Genomic DNA, 17,616 nt, shown 5'->3' with positions numbered 1-17,616 from the left:
TTTGACAAAGCAGTTGCTCAATGAGCATTTGCTGTAATTTTAAACCTCACTTGTTGTTCCCATGGTAACCAAGGTTGTCCCTAAATCAACCAGGACTGTAATCTTAAGAATTACATCTTTAATATACTGTAAATGTTTGCCCAGACACCAACTTCATCCCACGCAAAGTCTCTTGAAGATGTACTTCTCAACACCTGTATCACTCTGTGAAATAAATACAGTCTCCAGGAAGATTAAAGACATTAAAATGATAAAGTTCTGACAGTAACCAGACGTATGCAGATGAAATGGTGAGATCAGGTTCACTGAAAATAAAAAGGTGTTTCAATCCATAAGCAAGTCCCTCAGAAAACACATATTGTGGGAGTGTTTTATATATAACTCGCTGCCTATCAGATTTAGGCTTGAAAAATCACTGCCAGCTTTTAAATCTGCTCTCAAGATGTACTTTTATTTTCAAACATTTTTATAGTATTTTGCTATGTTTTTATATGTTTTGTTCTTTTGTGATATAATTTTCTGCTTTTATCCTCATTGTAATCAATTTACCACCTTTCTTGATATCTCTGGTTTTTTCACCATGTATCTGTTTTGCATTGTAAAGCACTTTATAATTTTCTTTTTTTTTTTTCCCTCCTGCCGCTAGATTTAATTTTTTATTTTTCTATCTTGATTGATTACCAAGTGTGATAAGATTCTTACCAAGTGTGATAAGATTCTTAACTTCAGTCATGACTGTGAAGACATTTCGACCAGTGTTGATGGTATTTCTACCAGCAGCAGTGATGCTATGATCTGTGGTGATGATGCTGAGGTCAGATCTATGCTGCTATGATGTCTCTGCCTGTAGAGGTGACATTTCTTAACTCTGAAATAAGTTTGCTAATATGTGATGATGTTTCTACTTGCATGGGGTGATAACAATGCTACCTTTTGGCACTAATGAGTGGAACTGATGCCATTAATTACCAATTGCTGTGATGAAATGGTCAATCAAGACAGACTAATTGAAAGAAAGGTGAAAAGAGACCCCTATTTTGAAGTGGTAACCTAATGGAGCGTGTCTGGGCTCCTAACAGAGTTGGGCTTCCAGCCTTTTATCTGCAGCAAATTCCAATGTTCTCATGACCTACAGCCACAAAGTTCCACTGGAATGACTGGAAGTGGCAGATTTAGTGATTTATCTGCAAAGCAACAAATATTTGGGACATATTAATTGTACATATCAACAGCAGAGAATACTAGTATTCTGAGAAATGATTGATGCAGCTGTGTACTGCCATCTGGGCTAACTACAGCTACAGTCCTCTAAAAAAGAACCATGCTGGAAATTTTTCAGAGCCACATTCCAAACGTACAGGAAGTTAATATTTGATTCTCAAAATATTTTCAGTGGAGTAAATAAATGGAAACTGGAGAAACACCCACAGTCAGTTGAATCTGAGTTCAAGGCAGAGAAATGAGACACTGCAAACATATGAAAAGTCTTCCTGACTGAATTTTCAATAACCATCATCTTTACCAGAGGGCTGTAATGATATTTCCACCTGCAACCAGCAATTACAACTCTGACTGCTGCAATGAAGTTTCCACCAGTAGCAATGGTGTTTCTAAGCATATCAATGAGGTTCCAGACCAGGATGAAGATGTTTCTATTCCGTTGCATCCTCATCAAAATGCAGGCTGTGTGAGATGACACACATTTTGAATGAATTTAAATACGCAGGATGGACAGTGTCAAAGATCTGTCAAGGCCCCGTGGCTCTGACTTTGTATATGATTAAGTCATGATGACTCAGGCTTGAAGTTTATTCTGCTGTTACACCAATTCACCAATTTAATGACTTAAAATGCAAATTATGTTTTGTGTGCAAGAGACAAAGAGAGGCATCAAAGCAGGAAACTCTTTACAGGAACAGATAAAGTAAGTGACCACATACATACACCCATAAAACACCCACACATATATACACAGGGTATATCACTGGTATCCACTGTGCTGTAACCACAGACCTTGGAGTATGTATTTTCATAATGAAGCCCAGTCTTGACAGTGCACATGCACGCTCAGCAAAAAACCCATCAACGCTCTCCCTCAGTCTCTTATTTATTCCTGCTGTTGCTTGCTCTTTCTTCACTGCACATGCTGGGATACACAGGCCATATTTTATGTTATGCAGATGGCCAGTCTTTCCATGAATTCTGACCAAGATTTGTTGTCCTCAGATGATTTATTCCTCATAGTCCACTGTTTCATCTGCATAGCACTGATACCACTGATGGAGAAGTTGGAGTTTGTGGAGTTTTTTTTTTTTTTTTCTCCAATAAACAATAAGTCAGCTTACCACCGGCTTACTGGATGCAACATAACAGCCAACACAAAGCTGTGGGTTGACCTTCATAGTTTGTCAATAGACAAAATCTAGATTTGGACTGATGCATTTCCCTTCAAATTTAAGGTTTTCAAAGCTTTACATGGGTAAAAATGCATAGGACTCATTTGGACACATTGGATCAACCAATCAGATTGACCGTCCTTCCTCCTCAACTATCAATCAGCCGCACCTGTTGAGATTGCTGGAGCCACTTGTTATTGTCAGTTTCATGTCTCACAGAGAAAGATGATTTATTTCAGTGTACTTCAGTATAACTTCAGCTGTCTGGGTCAGGGCCCTGAAATTGGTCACTGACTCAAGACCATTTACTAATGTAGTTAGACTGCAAGTAGCACTAGGACTAAACACTATGGATGTAAAAGGCTTAAAAAGACTGATACATCAACATATTTCAAATATAAGTAGAACATGTCTTAAACAACCTATGTAGGTGACTTGAGCAACTGGATTGCAATCTTTCTTAAGTGCTTTTTTGGCTGCATTTACAAGTTGCTTTGTTGATATTACACAGCTATCTACAATAATAAACTTGAGACACATAAACAGACTAGAGACAGTCAGTGGGGTGCGTGAGTAATATCCTTTTGACATCTGTTTAAAAAATTACAAGTATTAATCAACTTCCTTCTGGATCTTAGAAATAGTTGAGTCCAAATAACAGCCCCACTTCCCCTTTCATCAACAGATGGCTCTCCAACTGCAATGCTCATCTCTATGTCAGGACCATGACCACTGAGCAAACGTCATCCAACAGTGAAAACCATGGTTGAAGATTGTTAATGGGCCTTGAGTATGAATTGTTTTGTAAAACAAGACTGTAAAGTCTAGTCTAAGTATTTGACTAGTCATTTAGTAAAAACATGTTGCTTTTAGTTGACAGTAACTGTTATCCTGTCAACATAAAAGGATTTGCCAGTTAAATAATGAATATAAATAAAAACACCTGAAACCTTTGTATCACAAAAGCTGTAATCTACCGCATAATTTATAATCCTTGTCACCAGTTCCAGTCCCTGTTGCTGCAAACACGGCTAGTTTGCACTGCATCAGCACCGTTCCTTGTGTACAATGGCCTGAGATGCTCTCCTCTCTCTCATTTGTATTCACTTCCAGATGCCTGCTCACTCTTTCCATCTTCATTTGTTTCTCTCATTCTCCTCTCCATGTATCCACCTCCTCTCTGCCCTCTGCCCCCTCTTCATGTATCCACCCCCAACCCCCTCAACCCCCCACCTATAATCCCTTTATATCAACAAGAAATCATCTCCATGAGAATAAAATATGCCTTGTCTATATTTCAACACCAAACACTGGGACATTGAACATTAGAATAATTTAAACATAACTGCTGCAAATTGCATAATGTCTCAGTTCAGATGCTATCTTATTTATTATGCAGTGGATTTGTATTCATCTACTCAGCATCATATTGCTATTCTCAGACTGATGTTATTGGGTACACCAAACACAGTGTTATTGATATAGCTGTCATATTGCCACACTGTTATTTTGACACACACATACAAAAATCAGGCACAGTTAAACAGCAAAATGTCTGCATGCATGTTATGCAGACAGTGCTTTATGTAGCCCAGGTTAACATATAGAGAAGAAAGAAACTGTAAGCAAATTAGTGTTTTACTAATTAAATTAATTAACCTTAGTATGCATAATGTCATGTCAATGTCAACAAGTGCAGCAATGACAGAAAGTCACTTTAACCGTTTAACTGTTGAGGAAGCACAGGGTATTTGAGTATTTCCTTTTTGTACTTTGACTTCATTTATGAGATGGTTGTACTTTTTTTTTTTTAAAGAAACCAAAACATGCAAAACGTTTCCAACGCAATGTTAACAGCTTTGTAATAAATGCTACAGCTGTCAGCCTTATTATGTTGTCGAGACTATGAAGAATAAGTGCTGTTGCTATGGTTACCTGCAGTTTCACACATTTCGTGTTTCTATTGACTGGAGCTATCACTGAAGAATCTTGATGTACAATTATAAAGGACGTGTACATGTAAACCCCACCCACCCCAAAACCCACCCACACCACACACACACACACACACACACACACACAAATTGGATGTATACACACTGTAGAGGGGGCAAACAAAACAACACCAAGGCCTAGGAATTTAAGGTGCTCATGTTAATTCATCCACAAATGTCTGATGTGGAAAAGTCCCTGTGCTATCATGGCCAAAGTCACTGCAATCAGTCACTAAAGCAGCTGATTTCACTGATTAACACAACTTTAATGAAAAGAGGAAGTAATCAGTGAAATGAGCTGCAGTGATGTGAGGGTGGATGAAAACCTGTAGACTGATAGATTATGCTGGGACATGGTTCCGAATCAGAGCTGCATGCGGCACACTTTACATCTACTGAAGGTGCTTTTGACAAACACCTCATCTAAAATTAGGAGCAATTATTATTTTATGTTATATTCTCTCTCTGGTTAAAGCACTGACATTCCACCTGCACTGTTCAGGGCAGTCTTGTCAGATCATATTGAGCAGTGTCTTTAATTATGTCTTTCTGTCACTGGGGTCTTGTGCTGCAGGACTGTCATTATCCCTTACCACTTCCTTACAACACCCCTCCATCACTTCCACCACCTGTCCATCTGATTATCATTTCATATATCACTTTGTGGTGACACGGTGGTGCAGTAGTTAGCACAACTGGTGACTCTACATTGTCCGTAGATGTGAATGTGAGTGTGAATGGTTATTTATCTATTTATGTCAGCCCTGCGATGGACTGGCGACCTATCCAGGGTGTCCCCTGCCTCTCTCTGCGCCTTTAGAACTGTTCTAAACTCTTGAGTGTACATGAGTGTACTGATTGCCATAAAGACATACATCTGTCCCACCCCCCCACAGTTACACTAGTACATACAACATAAAAAGTGTACAGATTCTTTGCTGTTAGTCATATTGCTCATGCATACACGCACAATAGGCATTCAGAAACGTGTAAAACCTGTTTTCTCACCCGCATATATTGCTTATTTGATGTTGTCTGTGTTTATTAAACAAATATTATAACTTCAAGGCCATATCATCATATATAACCTCCATATATAACCTCAGCTCTATGCTTTAGTCCTCTGAGGAAACAAGCACTGTGAGTGGTGAGGACTGAGAAACAAGGCTGTAAGCAGGGAGTGAGAATTTACCATTGCTTCACCTCACTGATTAGCATCTTAAGCAGCAACACCTCCATAAAACCTTCCAATGACTTTACTGAGACATGACTCTGGTGATCTTACCAAGCACTCTTCCGTTCAGCCCACTTTCAGCTGCTCGCACTTCACTGTTTCTAGGTAGTTCAGCCCTCTTCACAAAAACTTGCGAAATCCCTGTCTTTCGTTGAGCTCCACAAAGAGTTCAGCTCATCTGAAAGTCTTTGAAATGTCAGAATAAATTACAGTTTTTCTCTTTAAACTGGACAAAGTCAATTAGCAGCATAATCAGCTGAAGAGTATAAAGTGAAGTGGAATAAAAAGCTTCTGATTTTGAGGCTGCAGGCCTGGCTATCTGCAGTTATATATTCAGTTTTGTCTTTAATTATTCTAGTTGTATTTAATACTTAATATACTTAAGGTGTTCAGACGAGCTAGAATCACTGACAAACTTCCATTGTAGTAATTCATACCCACAATTGTCTCTAAATCAGTTGCTGGCCTGACCGAACTCATCATCAAATAGACTATGGCTGACTGCAAACACAAGCTGAGGGCACCAGAATAAAGTCAGAGAAATCAGTGGCCAGAAATAATAATAATAATAATAATAAATGTATGTGTATAATGCAGAGATGTGTGCAAACTACAAGACAGAGCAAATAGTAAGTAAAAAGTCATTTTGAGGTTTACAAGAGGTCCTAAGTGGTAATGGAGTAGTAGACTATTTCAGTTTCTGCTGCTCCCAGTTCAGCCCTTAAATACTTCTCACAGTCAGTTTATGCTGGTACAATACAAGATGTGATGAATCAATTCATGCGCCTTTCCATCATCTGTTTGCTGCCAGGATGTTTTTCTTCATCTGGGTGGCCTAACCTTAAAGATACAAAATAAAAATTCAGCATTTTCATGAAGATATACAATTTGCATTTACTACAGAATGATGACAATACAGAGTTGATGTATCATTTGTTGAATTAATGGCTCTTTTTCTGATTCTTTGGCAATAGAGAAGGATCGGAATCAACCACTGCCATGGAATCAGCTGCAATGCTGGTTGTCTGTAAATACATATTTTATTACTTTATTTTAGAATATGAAAACACAAGGAATAAATGGTCACTTCGATGTACATACTGCAGATGTGACCCAAAAAGAAAACAATATGGGAAACATATTGTTGTTGTGGTCTACTAACTTTAAAGGGGTTTGTTTACCTCTTAGGATGGAAACATAGGAAACTCTCTCTGTTTTTCTGCCCTCTGTGACCTTTCCTGTCTGTATAGTCCAGATCCTGCCATACGATGCCCACTGTTAAATTATCCAGTGCCACTATCTAACAAACAGCGATTAAGTTTCTTTTTTGTTTTTACAGTATAGTGAAATAAAGGATAGCGTTAAACTGGGGAGACAAGTAGAATCAACTTGATAGCTACAGTAAATGGGTACAAAAACAAAACAAACAAACAAACAAAAAAAAGAACTCTGAGGTATCTGACCCAATGTCTTGACGGTAGCAACTTTCTTTTTTTATTTAGTCTCTAATCTCTTACAAAATCATGCAGAATCATATTTCCAGGGAGAATTCAAGCACTGTTTGAACCTAACTTACTGCATCAGACAACCTCGCCTTACAAATCCTTGTTTAATTCAACCAGATAACACTGAAAACCTTAATCCCTGTTTTAGGTAGCTTAGGTAGGTAACTAGATATCTAGTTAGTGTATTTTCAGACACAGTAAACATGATGTTTGGCCAGCATCCAATAACATTCAAGTAGTGTGGTGTATACATTTACTCATAACATATAAAAATTGTGCTGGGTTTTAAGGATACGTCCTGCACAGTTTGTTGTTTTTCTAGCTACCTCATAAATTCACTTTTACCTAACATCAGTACAAATATTGATCCTAAATTCATAGGAACAAAAATCACATTTACATTCATAAAACAGCCTCTCTAGCTAGCTAGCTATTCTGCTAACCAATGAAAGCTAATCAGCTTAATTTGATAGTTGAATAGTGGTCATTCTGTTTTGTCATACAAATGTGCTTACCTTGTGTTTCACTTTTGCTTCTTTGGAAAAATTCCTAGGTCATTAGCTGGTATATCTTCTGCAAATAATCCTCCTCTTCATCCACCGTGTAGATTGCGGCCTGTAACGTGCTGCTAAAATCCTTCATTATGGGGACGAGGAAGTGAGCATACACACACACACACACACACACACTGACTGTGTAATGGGCCAATGCTAAAAATCACACAGGCACCTTGAGAATAGCTCTTGCCCTCATTTAATAGGGTTTCTCTCATGGGGACCTGATTTTTTGTCCCCACACCGTCAGAGGTCACCATGACGTGACTGTGTAAACAGATTTTTGTCCCCACAACGTGATGATTACCAGAGCATGCCAACTCTCTCTCTCTCTCTCTCTCACACACACACACACACACATACATCACTGTACACCTAACACACATCACTGTACACCTTCATTCCCTAGCCCCTTACTGTAACCTAAACCTGAGTCTACCCCTAACCTTAAAATAAAGTCTTGACCCTCGACTCTAGACAGCCATTTAGACTTGTGGTATCCAGCATTGTGATCCCCACAAAGCTGTCTGACTCCACAAATATAGTAAAAAAAAAAAAAAAAAAAAAAAAAGAATTAAATATTAATAAACCTTTTAACTGTGCATATAAGGTCCATAGTTGATTGATTTGTGGCCAACAGAAAATGTCTTCATATAAACAAAAAGTACTCTAAGAACAAATGACACATTGCATTGCAACAGATAGGTTCAAACTATTACAAGATAGTAATCCATGATGCTTGTTGTCCTGATGCCAGCACAGCAAGATCCAGTAAAAGCCATATCAGCTAGATAGAGATTTGTCACCCCAAGACATCATCTAGCCACAATCAGTAGCAATTACAGCCCAAGGGTTAAAAACAGCATCTCAAGGATTATCACCCCACAAAAAAATGAAAAATGCTCAGTAAAAACTCACAAATGCACTCTCAAATGGGCTATATGCAGAGAGACAAAAACTATAAAAACCATGAAATAAAATGCACCTCTCTACATCTACAGTGAATTTATTACACTACTGCAATTAGCAGGAGAGATAAGTATTAGACAGGCTAAGATACAAGCAGTGGGAAACCATCTTCTAGAGATTTGAACTTAATCCAGTTTCTCTCAAAGTAGCTCTGCATGCTTACACACCTCTTTGAAGTGTAAATTCCCAAAGAATTGGTTGCATAAAGTTTCTACAGTGGTGAGTTTGAAAAACAAAAGTCTGCTATGTTTTGACTTGACACCCTATTGAGGGAAAAACATTGGAGGAAACAGGGAGGAGTGAAAGCATACAATAATAAACACAAGCAGAAGTTATCTATCTGTGCTAAATGCAGTCCTTTCTATTCCAAACAATACACGTGTTGTTATTTGTTGAATATGGAACTACTCAGGCAGATATAACAATCACTTAATGTGCAAGAATCCCACTAACCAAACAGCAATTAATTCACACCAAGATATTTCCCCTGTCCAGTCATGCAAAGCTGTTAAAATATGCTCCCCCTCTGCCATAGTCTCCTCAGTCTCCCTCTGCTTCTGTTAGGTCTTTCTCAATCAGGAATAGAGCAAAGAAGACAGGAATTTATTAAAGTATGAAAACACTTCTGGTTAAAAAACTGGAACAACAGCAATCTATCATGTGTACTGTTATAGTAGGCTGTAGGTTATTCCACTCGCCTTAAGTTTTGTTTTTTGTTTTTTGTTTTTTCCTCTCATGGCATTTATTTGTTTGTGCTGGCCACAATTTGAGATATTATTAGAATACCTTAGATGAGAATTTAAGGTGTGAGAGCCTAAGTGTAGCCCTGTCAGTTAGTTTGAAATGACACAGAGACTAGTACTAAAAGGAAATGTTTTCATATTGTTTTTCCTTGGTGGAAACTACAGGTATGAAAGCACCCATAGTCAAGCACTTTGTATGCATATCCCCCACCCTGTTCTCCACCTACACCTTCCTTCAGACTACCAATAGATGATGCCACTGTATGTAAGTCTCTATTGCAAATTAGTTGCATGTGATTTCAAATGTGTAAGAGACTGTTTAACTATAATCACTATGGTATATTTTTGACCTTGCCTCATAGCACAAATGGTGCATTGTCTGTTAAAATCAAATGACCAAAACCATAACATGAGCTCATATTATTACTTGACTGGGTGTCTCTGCGGGAACTCACTTATAGTTAGCTAATTTAATTCTCTATATTGTGAAAATGAGGCTTATTCTACAGTATAGGTCAACTATAGGCCATCAGTAGTTAGTAGATAGTGTGAGGCTGTATATATCAGTGCTGTTATAGTTCATGCTGATCTAACATGCAATGTACACAGAGGTCATAGATAAATACATTATAGTAAATTATGTATTAATTAACTGAGGACTAGTAGGTGGTGGAAATAATCATTTAATTTCATTAGTAACTCTTTCACTGTCATTCATTAACAGAAACAAACACATGTCATCCTCACAGATGGTATAGATGTAGTGTGTGTGGTTAGTGGTTATGGATGGGTGGGTGGGGGTGTTTCTGGCAACTAGAAATGTAAATCTGTGAAAACAAATAATGAAAAGCATGGAAAACTCAGAGAGAAACCATGGTGACATGATTGTCTCAGTTCAGTGGCAAAGCCAGTTATCTCACAGAGACACATACACCCAGGCATCCCATGATCCTTTGGCTTTGAGAAGGCAGCGTTCAGGTTGATGGAGGTTTGTATCAGTGTTTTTTAAAAAAAGAAGATTTGCTACCTGGTTGAGAGTCTTTATCTCTTGTTCCCATTCTTTCTCTATACTATCTGAGTCTTTCCCTTCATCTTTGGATATAAATAGATCAGTGCCTGGCTAGAAGAAAACAGGTCAGACTGTTGGTAATGGTGATCTTAGATCTCAGGGGCATCAAACTATGATCCTCTCTGTTTTCATACCTGTTTGTTGCCTCCTTTGAATATCCATTGAACTCAACTCCATCATAACAGCAGATTCACCTATCCAACAACAACTTCTTAAAATCCTCTTTTCTCCTCATATTTTGTCGTTCTCTGCTCTTCTTTTAGTGCCTGCATCAGTAGTATTCACCTACTCCTTTTTTCAGACTGTATTAAATCCACCAACATAAATGGAAACTACTAAATAGGTTGTAAATTTCTTCCAAAATGACTCATATGGGCACCAGGGTGATTTTTATTTGAATGATCCAAAGCATTTTAAATGGGCACTAGTTATTTGTTGTAAGTGGTTTGTTTTTGGCTGCAAGATGCGTAAAATGTATGCTGTGTGGAAAATGTGTTATTTCAATGTGCACAAAAAGGTTATTTTAGGTTAAAAAGTAAGATCATGGCTGGATATACCAGCTGCCTTGAGTCATTACAGTCCTGTAAACTGTGCCAAAAATGCTTACAGTCTCTGTTACGAGACTGTCGCGCCTCAAGATGGTTAGCTGGCTCTTACTACCAGCTCATAGCAGATTTAGTAATTGTATGACAAGTTGCACAAATATGATAAAGTTATAGAGCCAACAAGCAAAGGTCAGTCAGGTAGCTGTAATTTAGCTACACTGCAGGGATCTGGTGTTGGTTTGTTAGCCCATGGAGTAATTATCAAATTGCCAATTTACCAGCCAGATCAGCCCTAGGAGTTTGGTATGAACTAGCAGACATTCTCCACTCTAAACAGTAGTTTGCTACCCAGACAAGCTAACAGAATGCATTAACACAATAAATTTCACAGGCTTTGCAGTAACAAAGGTCCCTCCAGAAATCAAATGCCCTTTTGAAGCTGACTGAGGTTCCCCCCACTGTCGCTCTGATGTTTGGTCAAATGGGCTTCATGAGATAAAGTTTTCTGTTTTTTATTCTTGCGAGGAGTTTGTGAAAGAGTATTTATTGTGCTGGGGTCAGTCATTTCATAATGGTGGTGGACTTCATTTTGAAGCTAATGATAGTGCACTATAGTGCTGTAGCGGTACAGAAGAGAGACTTTTATTGTGACAAAGCCCTCGGGAGTGAGCATCCTGAGAACTTGACCTGAGTTCTTTACATAGAAATCAGTCTACAGGGGCAACAGAGAGAGTCAGGGAACGGCTAATTTTTTAATGTCACATTAGAATCTTTTCACACACTGGCAATAAAAAAAGTAATTATTACATGTAAAATGTTTCAAATTCTTCCATACAGTACCTTTAAACTGAAGGAAGCAGACAGGATAGGGACAGCAATCTCTGTTGTCAGTTCATAAGCTTTGACATCATGGTCAAGGTTGTGATAGGCCAACACTGCCTTTTGGGAGGAGATGTAAACACTGGTCTCTAGTGTCAAAATTTGACATTTTGCCTCTGTGAATAAGGTTTGGTTGTGTTTAGGTAACTAAAACTACCTCAGGTTAGAGAAAGACTGTGGTGACAAAAACACTACTGATGGTCTCTGGTGTCAAGGTGGAATATTTGTACAGCCCCCCTTCCATCCCAGTTTTCTCCAAAGTTTTGTGGCTACTAGTCATGCAACTTACCTTTGCTTCTCAGAGACAGGAGTCATTATTCCTAAAGCTACACACAATTGTTTGTCAGGAAAATGTAAACACAGGTCATTTTAAATGAACAAACACGCCATGTTGTCTTTTCTTCTGATGAAGAGAGCCTTGACTGTATACTACACAAATGTATGTACATTTCACTTTACCTTCTTTGATGAAGTAAAAGTTGCATGTTGTTTTACACTTTCCCATTTTGCCAATTTCTGTATTACTAACACAAAACAATTGTGAGTCAACCTACTTCCAGCAGGGATATTCCCATATCGGAATAACCAATTACAGTTGTTGATGACTCTCTTAGATGACTCTCAAATGCTTTTCTGAGATAAAACTAACAAAATTACACTATACAGCAATTACTGCTGTCTGAAATAATCATTATATTCAACCTGTTTCAGTCATTTAAATCTTGCTGATTTATGCTTTTGAAAGTTGTAAAAACAAATACACCACACATTGTGTTGTCTAGATGCTCATTCTGCTTCCTCTTTCTCTGTCAGCTCTCTTTACCACCAGACACATTACCACAGGAACAATGAAAAGCCATAAACTATGAGTTGAAAAGGGCTCTTGAAAGTGCACATTTTCAGTAAATTGTGATTTTGAGTTGAAAGCTTACCTCTGAAGAGCATCTATCTTGTCAGCTGTGATTCCTCTCAGCAGCTCCTCCAGCAGGTCAGAGCTGTCGGATGGGGGAACAGGTGGTTTGACAGAAGGTGTGTGAGTGAACCAGCCAATCAGCAGGCCCAGGACAAAAAGTGCCACTGCTGCCAGGAAGTACCTGTGATGAATGATGGTGAGGTCAGAAATAAGTCAAAAGGACTATGCCATGTCTGTGCCTTTTTTAAAAAAATGTTCTATTTATTTATTATTTTATTTTATTATCCATTTATTGTTTTTTTCAACAGTATCTCATGGTATTCTTATACAGACTGCTATTACCTATTAACATGCTAGTGGCATGCCGTAAGGACAAGCAAGGCAAGCAGAACAACACCAAAGTAGAAGCATCTCACATCTTAGAACAGCACTCTGTCCCATAAAAGATTTATTTACATTCATCTTGTAATTTACTGTCCCTAGAAGCTACACTACCCACCAGCTTGTTGCATCTATAATTTCTTTAATTTTCGTGGGCATTGCCATGTCCCACTGACAAAGGCTGGGGCTTGTCAAGCAGAAGGGGGAGCAGCATTTGGATATTTGCACGTGTGCATTGTAGATAATCCTGGGATCTTTGACAGGTGACTAGGTATAGATAGCTACAGTGTGCTTGTAAGGCTGCCCTGAATTCAGCTTCCACCAGTCTGAGATCAGTTATAATATTGCACTCATTATTATATGCATGCTTGTTCATCTGTAAAAGTGACTGCATGCCACTGGTTGACACATTGCTGGTGCAAGTGGCTGAATGCCTCAGGTCATCATTCATTTTCCATCTTTGCAAGTACTGTGTCAATTGGATGGGTGTGTGGGAATATTAGAGGTTGTCAGGCCTCACTCTTATCCTATGTGGCACAGACCTTTAATGGCAATGGAAGGGGTAACAGAAATATATTCTGGCTAGATGATGACATTAAAAGAGGTACGATGAAGTGTCATGTAAGAAGATATGTGGTTCCAGCAGTGAGGAGACAAAGGCAAGTACTTCCATTTCCAATTCAATTTATATAAGTGGAATAATACGCAGATAGATAGATAGATAGATAAAGCCATGGTGATATGTTTAAGCTGGTTAATAGCAGGGGCCAGAATTCTAATCAAACACCATCAATGTACCACATTTTTATTATGATTTGGATGACTTAGAATAGTAATTGATATTTAGTAGTCCTGCCATTAGCACGCAGTAGAGCTCTAATCCTGGCTGGCATGTTCCCCACGAGCCTTTCACACTGTTGAGGGGTAATCTTGTCCCATTCTTCTTGAATTACTCCTTTCAATTCTTCTAAATTCTTTGGTTTACGCTTTGAAACAGACCTTTTGATAATCCACCACAGATTTTCAATGGGGCTCATGTCCGGGCATTGAGCTGGCCACTCTAAGACCTGGATACAGTGCTCTTGCAGCAAGTTCTACTGGCCCTGGATGTGTGGCAAGGGATGTTTATGTTTATGTTTTTAAAACATCCAGTTTTGACCTCAACAGTGCACGTGCAGAAGGGAGCATGTGGGTTTTGAGAATGGCACAATACTTAGCAGAGTTCAATGTGCCATCACAGACAGTGAGATGACCAACACCAGCAGCACTCCTGCATCCCCAAACCATGATACTGCCTCCACCATGCTGGACAGTAGGTACTGTACATGCTGGAGATAATGCTTCGCCTGGCCTTCTGCGTACCCTCACATTAACTGGAAACTGGACTCATCTGACCACAGAATCTTCCAGTTCCTGGCTGTCCAGTTCTTGTGTGCTTGGGCCCAACAATGCCGGGCTAACCTCTGTCTCTCATTGATCAGGGGCTTCTCGACAGCCTTGTAGGACCTTAAGCCATGATCTAAAAGTTGGCCACGTACAGTGCGGGTGGAACACTGGACACCAGTTTGGTTTGACCACTGCTGCTGAAGCTCCTGTGATGTCATTCGGTGGTTTTCCCTGCATATGCGGATCAGGATGCGATCATTTCTTGCTGAAGAAACCCTTGGACGCCCAGATCTTGGTTGTCTTCAGCTGTGGTTCGTCTGTATTTCTGCAGAATGTATCCAACTGCTGAAGGACTGCATCTGCACTTCCTGGCTATCTGGTGGCAGCTGTACCCTTCCTGGGTGAGAATCGGTATCTTTAGGCATGTTTCCTGCGTTAGGTTCCTTGTTTTAGCCATTTTTGTCTCTGAAGAACTTTCAAATATGCTGGCTTTATATAGACATGAAGCACGACCATCATTAGTGGATCACTGGTACCAAAATGACCCAATACTCAAATTTTTTAAAATTTATTTTTATGGAACCAATCAATTTTAAGTTTTTAATGACTTTTTTTAGGATTTGTTCAGTATTTTAATTGTGACTGTACTAAAAGAAATTGCACCTGAAGACCTAAGAGTAATTCTTAATGCAATATTTCACAAATGCATGGAGTGTCCAAAACTTTTTTCCACCACTGTAGAAAGAGCTGTGTGGGAGATACAGCCATATGAGCACCAAAATAAATAAATAAATAAATCATCAAATTTCAATAACTGCTTGAGGTCTTGGAACCAGAGGCATCACCACAAAATTTGTATCATCCCTGGTGATGCTCTCCTAGGCCTTCACCACAGTCACCTTCAGTTCTTGTTTTGAGGTCTCTCTACTTTAAATCTGGTCTGGTCAGCAAGAGAAATGCATGCTCAGTCAGACTGAGATCAGGATATTGACTCAGCCTTTTTCGGCCATATGTTGAGGATTGCTGTCCTGCTGAAGGATGAAATGTCTTCCAGTTAGTGTTGATGTGTTTGGCTGAATCTGTGCACACAGAATGCTCTTGTATACCTCTGCATTCAACCTGTTGCTTCAGTCAGCAGTAAAACCACTGATGGGCAATACATGTCCAAGCTATACCAGACCTACAATCATGTTTGACAGCTGAGGTAAGCTTTAAGTCATGAGCTGTTCCTCTTTACCCCATACTCGATACTTTTTTTTTTTTTTGGTTTCATCACTCCATAGAGCTCTAAAATAGAATATATGTAGGAAATATGTAGGTCTAGTGTACATCTTGGAGAACAATCTTGAGGGCGGTTCATAACAATGCAAATGTTAACCACAAGACTTTTGCTGCATCAGGTCATTTTCTATTTTCTGTGCACTCACTTTTTAAAAAAATACAACTGCCTTTGATAACTCTCTGAGAGAGTTCTTTCTTTTTCATCTCTTTATTATCTTCCTCACTTGCATGGTCACCTCTTGTAATAACCAACTATGATAGTGCCATAACCAAAGAAGCAGAGCACTGAAATACAAAATTACATGTTGTAAATATAACGTGCAGTACCTGTAGCAAAGAATTTCTGACTTGTGTCTACAAAGGCTACTTCAGGAGTCCTTGAATTACCTGAGCAAAAAGCAGTGGAGTCGTCGTTGACCTTTATGGCCAGGAGTCCTGGTGAAGTGGGAAATGTAGTTGGGATCTTCTTGGAGTCGTTCAAACCGCCCATGTGGTGAAACTGAAACTGATGGCTGGATGGGTTCCATCAGCTCAGGGTCAGGGTCAGGGCCAGGATCTGAGCACCCTGTAAATGATAATGAAAAATGAGCAAAATTAGTTTAAAAATGTGAGTGTTTTTAGGTGTAAATCTGTGAAATAAATAACAACTGCCATTTATGATATAGTACCCTTTCATTAGACATAAGGATCTGGCAGAGGCTACCTTATAAGAGATGATTATTGCATTAGATTCTTAGCCATATTTGGGATAAATTCAGAAAAAACAGCTACTGAAAGTTTTTGTATAGAAATTCATTGTCCCCAGAGGACAAAGAATACTGACTGATCCCCTAGAAGGATTGCCATAAAACTTGGATCAGACATTCATGTTCATTACAAGATGATATTATTGCAACTTTGGTGAGTCCTGATATGAAATCTGGCACCATCATCAGGTCAGAATTTGTTGAAATTATGATATACTAATCAGACTCCCACTGTGTGCACTAAATCAGAAATGTTAGCATGTGAATGTGCTGCACTAAGATGGTAAACATAGTACTCTGATCTGATTCGTTTATTGCATGTTACACCCAAAACACACCCATGACTAATTAAGAAAAGTACAACCCTTCTGAACTCTATGCATGGCACTGCAACCTTTTTTCTGCTGGTAAACTAGCTGAAGTGGATTTGGACATGCCCTAAATGCACTTGCTCTATGTGCTTTAGATCATGTGCTTAGACTGTTAAAATATATACCTTTGTCTTTTTAATCTCATATCTCTCAGAGGATACTTTGGGTTACATTGAGATCACAGTAACACAGTCTTAAAACAAAATTTGTTATGTCAAGGTCACAATACAAATTTCAATATTCTAATCATCAGCCTCTATGGTCTTTTCTACCACAGAGACAGTTAGTTATAACTTACTAGTACTAAACTCCAACTGCAATGGGGAAACTGTAAATGGGAAATGGAGTAAATACTTAATGCCTAGTTTTGAAATGATCAGCCCACTTGCTTCAGAAGGCATTTGTGAGGATAGAACACTGCCACTGATGCAGAACTCCAGGCACAATTCAAAGCTGAGGAACTCAAGTCTAGCTTTAGGGTACTTGTGAAGTTTTTCTTTTTTGTAGCTGCTGGTGGTGGCAAACTTTTCACATTACATACAGTATTCAGTTCACAGTGACATGTTGTTTCAAATTATGTCTAAGAGTTTCTGAAGAATTTCTCTGCAAAACATATTTTTAGATCATCAAAAGCATGAAGCAGGTTTGTT

The 17,616-nt window shown here is 38.8% G+C and overlaps 1 protein-coding gene across 1 annotated transcript in view; it reads right to left on the bottom strand.

Annotated features, from left to right (window-relative positions):
- Positions 1-17,616, bottom strand: part of LOC108878813 (inactive N-acetylated-alpha-linked acidic dipeptidase-like protein 2) — a 330,935-nt gene that overhangs the window by 240,701 nt on the left and 72,618 nt on the right. The window contains exons 6-7 of the mRNA XM_051077222.1: positions 16,237-16,414; positions 12,821-12,982 (exon numbers count right to left, since the gene is read on the bottom strand). Coding sequence (XP_050933179.1) covers positions 12,821-12,982; positions 16,237-16,414 — 340 coding nt within the window. The remainder of the gene's footprint in view (positions 1-12,820; positions 12,983-16,236; positions 16,415-17,616) is intronic.

The sequence above is a fragment of the Lates calcarifer genome, linkage group LG17 (assembly GCF_001640805.2).
Source record: "Lates calcarifer isolate ASB-BC8 linkage group LG17, TLL_Latcal_v3, whole genome shotgun sequence".
Lineage (NCBI taxonomy): Eukaryota > Metazoa > Chordata > Actinopteri > Centropomidae > Lates > Lates calcarifer.
Note: the sequence above shows the minus strand (reverse complement) of the source record. Positions and strands in the feature narration are given on the sequence as shown.